At 40.2% G+C, this 8,584-nt stretch overlaps 1 protein-coding gene across 1 annotated transcript in view; it reads left to right on the top strand.

Annotated features, from left to right (window-relative positions):
* The window catches only part of cacna2d3 (calcium channel, voltage dependent, alpha2/delta subunit 3), a 51,483-nt gene that overhangs the window by 8,509 nt on the left and 34,390 nt on the right, over positions 1-8,584 (top strand). Inside the window, exons 3-5 of the mRNA XM_037679854.1 lie at positions 572-793; positions 2,065-2,181; positions 4,931-4,990. Coding sequence (XP_037535782.1) covers positions 572-793; positions 2,065-2,181; positions 4,931-4,990 — 399 coding nt within the window. The remainder of the gene's footprint in view (positions 1-571; positions 794-2,064; positions 2,182-4,930; positions 4,991-8,584) is intronic.

An 8,584-nucleotide genomic window follows, 5' to 3' on the forward strand; every position in this document is an offset into this window, starting at 1 on the left:
AGTTTATTTATATAGCACCAAGTCACAACAGAAGTCATCTCAGGACACTGAATAGAAACATTCATATATAAAAATAATAATTTAACTCTATTTATCTGAGGAGCAGACTGCTTTGAGTTTAACTCCATCACAGAACTCTCATTTTAAGCAAGCATGAAGGCGACAGTGGAAAGGAAAAACTCCCTCATGAGGAAGAAACCTTTAGCAGAATGTTGGAGTGACTAAAGCAGCAAATCATCAGTTGATTTCTAGAATAACTTTTGAAGCAATTCATGAATCTGTATCTTCCAGACGTCTTTTCTTATAAACAGAAATGTCCGTTCAAGTTTTAAACATAGTTTCAGGTCAGTTAGATCTTTAATTTTGTTTAGTAATAGTATGATGAGATGGAGCCCGTAGTTTCAAACACGCACCTTTTGTTGATGACTGTTTCAAGCAGCTTCCATGTGAACCGACATTTAAGATAGAATCAAACGTCGTCATGATGTTAGAACAGATTACTTTTTCTTGTCTTGCAGGTCATTGTTCTAACAAATGACCATATTGTTCTTGCTTCCCCCCTCTGTTTTAGGAGCTGTGGACCATCACCGCACCACGCTCAGGGCCCAACTCCACTTCTGAGCCCAGTCCCCCCGTGAGGATCAGCAGCAGGATCAGTCCAAAGAGCTCCGCTGCTTGTCTGTGGGAGGAAAGTGGAGCCGCCCGAGCAGGCCCTCGAAAGTATGGAGAAAGTGTGCAAACTGCATTCAGAAAGCGGCTGCAGGCTCAGAACCCCGGGTCTTCGTGCCCTGAGGTACCGGCTCCTGCGTTTGTGAGGTTGACGTGTGATGCTGCGTGTTAGGGAACGTGCATTTCGGTCGTGCACAACATCAACGCTCCATTCTCGGCTGCACGTTTGCTCCTTTTTGTGCATCTGTCAGCACTTTGCTCATGTTCCTATGGAGGTGTGTCTGTGCTGAGCCAGTCAGCACAACGCAGTGGGCTGTGAGGCGACTTGACAGGTTGTTAAGGTGTGTGTGTGTGTGTGTGTGTGGGGGGGGGGGGGGCGTTAAAGATGATCATTAGCTGTTTTTAATGTGATTTCCCCTCAATTTTACTGGGATTTCTGCAAATACCGGGAAGCACCGCGGCCCTCCTGCACCGGTCATTGCACTAATCAATAATCATGATCAGTGCTGTTGATGGATGGAGCTCAACCTCCTCTTCATGACTGGAGGGGGGGGGGGGGGGGTTTGGGCCGGGACTGAGGACTCAGGGTGCTGGGTCGAGGAGGACAGGCGTGAAATGAACTGTTCTGCTCCACTGCGAGTCCACACTCTCCCATTCAGTGGGTAATTTGTCGCCTCGTGTAATGGTGTGTGTTTCTGTGCACATGCCGTCCACACACCGTGCACCTCCTCTGAACGTGCGCCACGAGCCCTTTGTGACCCGTGATTATTCTAGGATAAGGTTGTTAGAAGTGTGTAAGATGTGGCTGAGTGGATTAGTGTGAAAAGATAAGGGGTTTGTTTTGATTGTGTGTGTGTGTCAGATGTGGGATTATGTAATGTTTGATTCCTCAGAGCTGTTGTGAGTTTTGTTCTCTCCCTGGAGGTCCTGTACATCCAGCAGAGTCAGCATTATTTGAGGTGTAGTTCATTACCCGGAGCTGCCCGGGCATGACACGTTATTATCTTTCTCTTGTGCTTTGACTCCATTTCAATTACCCTTTTACCATGCGGAGCCTTCACATCCAGCCCCACACCTTCCCCCGGCCTCCCATCATGTCCATCTCCAGCCAATCGCGGCGACAGAGGCGCTGCATGTGCAGCCGGTCGCTCCGAGCAGATAAAGAGTGTCAGTCATTTCGTGCTGCTGTAAAGATTTATCAGGCGCGGCTGCGCGCGTCACCTCGGCTCACGGGCCTTGTTTACACGTCTGCAGTGACTGGAGCGGAGCAGCAGGTGCTGAGACGTCACCGAGTGTTTAGTGAGCGTTCACGTCCTTCTGAGCGGCTCGTCTCCGCAAGTTCGGCTGTGTTTACAACACTTCTTTTTTATTTAGGGCTTCATTTTTCTTTTTCAGAAATTTAAAGAACCTGAAAAGTCGGTCAGAGTGGAGGAGATTGATGGTGTGAAGCTGGTTAAGAACTTGGCTGTGAAGATGGAGGAAATGTTCCGGAAGAAAGCCGAAGCCACCAGGGTACGTGGAGCATTTTGAAAATCAGCGTTTTGTTCTGTTTTAGGGGAATAAACGAGTGAAACGTGAAGTGTAAGAGAAAGGGACGCTTCGTAATTGAAGAGGGACGACTGTTTGTGTTTTTGTTGGTAAAGTGAGTTTACTCGTTTGTTCAATGCTCATTAAACTGATGAGACTATATCTGGTGTTTGCTCTGCATGATAAACCTCATGTGCTTTCACACAACACATTGTACATTAAAGTAGTCCTGAAGCATCAGTGAACTGTGAGGTGGAGATCTAAACTATAATCATGATAAAAACACACAGTCTGACACATAACGCTGCTCTTTGGACCTGTTCTTTAATATGCATTTAAAATAAACTAAATAAGATGTTTAGAGGGAAACGTTCTGTTTGGTTGAGATGTGTTTTCATCACATCCGTAATCTGAAAGGAAATCTGCTTTTAGTTGGAGACCACACATTATTTGTGTATTGTTTTCAAGTGTTTTTACAATTAACCAACTTTCAAAGTAGAAATTTTTTTTTTTTTTTACTCAACGTAGACCTACATCATCTCATCTTAAAACACATTTACTGGTTTGCATTTTCATTTTCTCTTTATTTTCTGTACTGTAATTAATTTGACTTGTTTTACCAGATTTTATTTGTTTTTGGTCTTTTCTTATTTACTCTCTTATGTAAAGCGTGTTGGCCAGCAGCAACAAATGTCCTTTTAAACTTGGAGAAGATGGGTCTGTGATCGGAAAGTCGCAGGTTCAACTCCCCGGACTGACAACACCAAGCTGCCTCCACACTCATCTGCCCCACTCTGGGCCCTTGAGCAAGGCCCTTAACATCTGCTCCCAAACAGATCGCTCTTGAAAATGAGTCCTTGTGACTCAATGAGACTACCTGTATAAATAAAGGGTAAATAAAATAAACTTGAATTTGAATTAATGAATGTGGAGTTGACTCCTGGAATTCGTCACATATAAATAAGAAATATGTTGAGGATGGGTAGACCCAAAATGTGAATAATGAGATGGAGGAGCTGAAGTAAAAACTACATTTTGATTTTGAAAACAAAAACCCAAGGAACATACAAAAGCCCTGTAGGTGCAGGAGGAGCAGGAACAAGGAACGGTGTTAGGAACTGTTGGATCTGACCAGATGAGCAGACAAGACCAAGCGCATGGGGAGGGGGGGACTGAGTCAGGCAGGTAAGCTGTGGGACACAGATGAGTTCAACTGAACGGCTGAGAGAAACAAAATGAGATTGACTGATGATATGATAAAAAGGAAAAAGGTGGAGCTTAATATTAAAACAGAACCATGACTAGATAAAAGCACAGAGTGGGTCAGGCTTTTGAAGTGGCAGCCCCCAGACTCTGCAACAACCTGCTCCTGTTCAAAACTCACATTTTACATGAACTTTTAATTCAAGTTGGGTTTGAGTTCCTTAAGAAGTTTGAGGTTGTGATATTTTCTTGCTTTGGTTTGTTGTTTGTTATCATGCTTATGAATTTTTAATGTTTGCTATTCAAAAAAAAAATGTGTTTGTTCCTGTTTGTTCTTAACCGCTTTGTTAAGCAGTTTGGTCAATGTTGTTTTTAAATGTGCTATATGAATAAAACTGACATTAACAAATAAACTCAAATTACAAAAATAAAAGAAAAAAACAGGATTAAGACAAAACAAACCTTAAATATGACATAACAAGCATGTTCTGATGGAAACAGTCAGGAACCTGCTGCTGTACTGATATATATTTATTTTATCATTATATAAAGTGGTAAGAAAAAACAGCAGCGATGATGTTCTTTGATTCAACAGAGGCTTCATATTTTTTTGTAAAATAATAAGGAGTTTCAGGGTGTTTTGTCACTTGGAGTGTCCTTAAACTGAACATGTGTCCCTTGCACATCTTTGTCCTCTGCTGGGACTGCTGGGGGGTGATAAGGTTTATCTCTTCCCATGTGTGAGATAAATCACAACACTTAGAGTGGAAATTACATCCAAAAGGATTTAATTTAATAAACTGGATACAGTGAGATGATGGTTTTTTTAATGAGTGTAAATATTAATATTAAAAAAACAAGATACCTTATCAACAATTTGTCCTCTGAAAATCCATGCAAGTCTCACTGCTCTAAGATTTGATTTAAAAAAACAGGTTAAAGAAGAACGTCCTCCACCTGAACCATGAGCATTAAATCCATCTTGTATTTCCTCCTCTGCAGCTGAACATGATCTGATGTGGGTCAGGTGAATTCGGTCACCAGTTGTGTTTATGTAGCAGTTCTTTTTGACACATGTGACAGATGTTAATTACCTGCTCTGCTGTGAAGGCGGAATGATTTCTCGGGAACCACAGAGCCAAGCACTTTTTTATTCCTTCCCCCAGAATCGAGTTATTATAGAATGTATCCGTGCGTGAGCTTTGGTGGAGAGCGGCACAAAAATCTGTCTCCAGCCTCCATCCATCTTTCGGCGCTCACATCTGTGGCCATGGTGTTATTTGAAAGGAAACAAACAAAAAAAATTGTTTAAAATAAATGTTGAAATTGTTTATTTTATTGAATGAAACCTTTTTTTTTTAAGCTGATGAATGCGCAAACGTCACAACAACAAAAAAAGCAAGGCGCGACTATGGCTGAAAGTTATTTTTGGAGAAGTTTGGTGTGATGTTCTTTTGGTTGCACAGATTATAATTTCCCCAGCATTATCCAGAGTGGTTTATCATAAACTGGTTTGTTTCCCTCCTCTCAGCGGCTCGTGGAGGCGGCGGAGGAAGCGCACCATCAGCACGAAGACAACCCAGATCTGCAGGTGAGGCTCGTTCAGGAGCTTTTCTTTTTTTTTTTTAAGAGGTGGGAATAAATTAATTAAAACGTGGTGCGAGACTAAAGATGAGCTGCTGCAAGGTTAATGGAAGTGTTGCGCTCCTTGGTGCGTCTTGACGTCCTGTCAGCGCATGACGTTTCTGAGCTGGAGCCGCGCACTTCGGTTTTATTAGTAAAAACCACACGTTTTCACGCGCAATCATAGATCAGCAGCACGTTGAACTCGTTTCTGCAGGTTAAAAGCAGCTCTTTGCACGCGCACACCAGGCTGCAGAGCACGGAGGATGTTGTGCATCAGGAACTAACACATTGAACAAACAGTTGACGCAAAGATGAGGTCAAGATAAAAAGAAGGGGGTCCATTTTACAGCATCCTCTGCTTCTGCTCTTGTTTCCTCTGCAGGGGGAATGCAGCATTTCTCTCTCCCCCTGCGCGGACAGAGACAAATGAAAGGGTTTTGCGCGCAGCATTGTTTCACTTCCACGGCTTTAGATTGGAAAAGCCAGCCGAGCAACAAAACGCAGAAATAACGGCAGCACTTTGCAGTTAATAGAAGCATTTACATCGCGCGCGTTCACTCAGCGCCTCCTCCCTGACTGCGCGCGTGCCGTGAAGAGAGGAGAAATGAGAAAATCTAACAAGGATTCAAACGGAAAAGCAGAAATTGTCTTTAGGGTTTATTCTAAAACGTCTCTACTTGTGAGGACATCTTCCGTCTGCTAGAACCACAAGCTCCTAAAAAAAACTCGTTATTTTAACCAAAATGTTCCCAAATGATCCAAATCATTCTTTTTCCTCCAACTTGATGTCCACAAATATCAGTTCTTTAGACAACTTTGAGCAATCTTTTATTTTAAACAGACTTTTGGACATTTTGAACGCAACAAAAACGTGTCTGCATGTTTTGCCTTTGAATATTGGTTATTAATTTGATTTATAAAATGTATTTTATTTGAACCTTTTCCAGCAAAAGATTAGGACAAAATGAAATAAATACTAAAACAAAAGGTTTCCAAAAGCGCCTCATTATGTTGTGGAAGAGTTTTTAAATGGTGGACGTTTCTCACAAACTCTTTATTTCCAGCATTGTTTCAGTTTTGTCTCATTATTTTCCTGAAGATAAACACAGAGTTTTATTGTTTTAACTGTGACTGCAGAGTTTTGAAGCCATGAAGTTAGGAAAACATGAAACTGATTTATTGAAATTAAAATGATGAAAAATCAGCTAAAAGCTAAAATTAGCAAAAAGGTAGCTTAAAGCTAAAATAAGCATACAATGACTAAAAGCAAAATAGTAGCTAAAAGCTACATTTAGCAGAACAGTGAATTAAGAAAAAGTGAAATAATAATAATTTGTGATATAGTAGCTGAAGTATAAAATTGGTAGAACAGTAGCTAAAAGCTAAAGTAAGTATGGTAGCAAAATGCTAAAAATCACAAAAGCAGAAAGCTCATATCAGCAAATTAGGAACAGTTCATTTAGCTAAACAAAAACGTAAATTAGCAAAATAATGGCTAAAAGCTCAATTTTGCAGAATATGAGCTAAAATCTAAAACCAGAAAAAATGGCAAATTAAAGCTACTTTAACAAAACAGTGGATAACAACTAAAATGAGCTAAACAATAGCTAAAGCCTAAAAATAAAAGAATAATGCTAAAGTAAAGGAGCACACCGTTGTTCGAGGATTTGATGAGTTTTAAGTTCATTTTGATGAAAAGAAAAATGTCAATAAAGGTAAATATTTCAAAACTTACATAAAACAAGTCACGGGCTAAATGATGTCTTGAACGAGCTGAACATTTTGATACATGAATGGTTGAAATAAAACGTGCAGAAGAAATCACAGCTAAAAACAAAGTACAAAAAAAACTTTTGACAGAAAACTGCAGAGTAAACGCTGACTCAGCAGAAACCTGTTTTCTGAAAACATCAACATTTTCTCTAAAACCTTTGAAACAATAGCTAAATAATAATTTTAGGTGAAAATTAATAAGATAAGACAGAACTTTACTGATCTGGCAGGAAATTGTTGAACTAAATAAAGTTTATTATTGTTGTTGTTGTTGTTGATAATAATTAGCAAGATTAAAAAGTTTAATTATCACAGCTTTATTGATAAATGCTGTTCATATTGATTCATGTATGGAGAATGTATGTATGTTGTGTGCTAGGTTTTTATCTTTATGGTATGTTATCACTTATAACAAGAAATAACCATTTTTGTTGTTTGTTTGTTTATTTTGTTTTGTTTTATTAATAATTCTTAGAAAGTAATTTGTGGATCTACATCTACAACTGAATGGAGTCATTCCATTTAAAGATGGCCGCCACATGTAATCAACGTCAGCCAGTACAAAAATGATGGATTTCACAGATGATGAGCTAAAACCTGGTGTGGTAGTAGCTGAGGGTCATGCCCAACATTTATTGTGAGTGTTAACATGACATATTCATTTACAAGATTATTACAGCTGTGAAGCTGACGGTGACCAAAGAAGTACCTGTTACAGTATATTTACAGTATGAGAGCTTTCTTTGATTGAGGCCTGGACAGTGTGTAATGGAGGCGGGGTGTCATATCCCTGCAGTGTGCCCCCCTCCCCACCCACCTCCAGCTCCAAAGAGTCAGTGGGCTGTCTCAGAGAGCTGCAGTGTCCCACGGCCTGCTCCACAGTAATAACCCTAGTGGTTATCGCGCCTCCCTTACAGCACTCCACTTCTGCTGAGTGTGCTCGTTTCTCCTCCTGCCCCCCACCTCCCACCACAGCTCCTCCTTCCCTTCCCTGCGCAGTGCCGCAGCTCGTCAGAGAGCTGCTCAGGCGTGGTATGAGCTGTCAGGGGCTGCTTGATGGTGATGCCCGCTCGGTCTCCCCAGAGAGTGATGCTGTGGAGTCCATCAGCCATCTCTCCCTCCCATCCTCCCATCATCCCTCTCTCTCTCCGTGCTCACAGTGAGGACTAGAGGCCACAGAGAGGCCTCTCAGACAGGATGAGTAGTCTTTTCTCTGCAGCAGTGAAGGACAGGTCAGACTAACTGTAAGCTCAGACTCTTTTACTATTAACCATTAGGTGTTCCCACACAAAATGGTGACCCTTTAAATAAGAAATACAAGCAGCCAGTCATGACCTGCTGGAGCTCAGGTTGGTAAAGCCACAACTAGTTGTTGTTCCTGATGTGGCATCAAAACATTTCTGAGGAAAATTCCAAAAAGTTTAACTAAATGTCAAAATGTTGGACTGAGAACCGTTTAACAAAACTCTGGAGGAAGCCAAACATATTTACTGAACTCTTGTTTGATTTTCTTCTGATCGGACAGTTTCTGTTCAGCAGAAATAAACAAATCATAATCATTCTTCATTACATAATAATGTTTTGATTTAACAATTAATTTAGCTGACATGGAAAATCTATTAAAAAAAATGAAATAAAATCAAAATGTCTTTAATATATATAAAATATCGTGAATATATATATATATATATATATATATATATATATATACAATTATATATATATATATAATATATTATATATATTTTATATATGTATATACATATATATGTCTATACACACACAT

The sequence above is a fragment of the Nematolebias whitei genome, chromosome 7, assembly GCF_014905685.2.
Source record: "Nematolebias whitei isolate Nwh7 chromosome 7, NemWhi1, whole genome shotgun sequence".
In the NCBI taxonomy this organism is placed as follows: domain Eukaryota; kingdom Metazoa; phylum Chordata; class Actinopteri; order Cyprinodontiformes; family Rivulidae; genus Nematolebias; species Nematolebias whitei.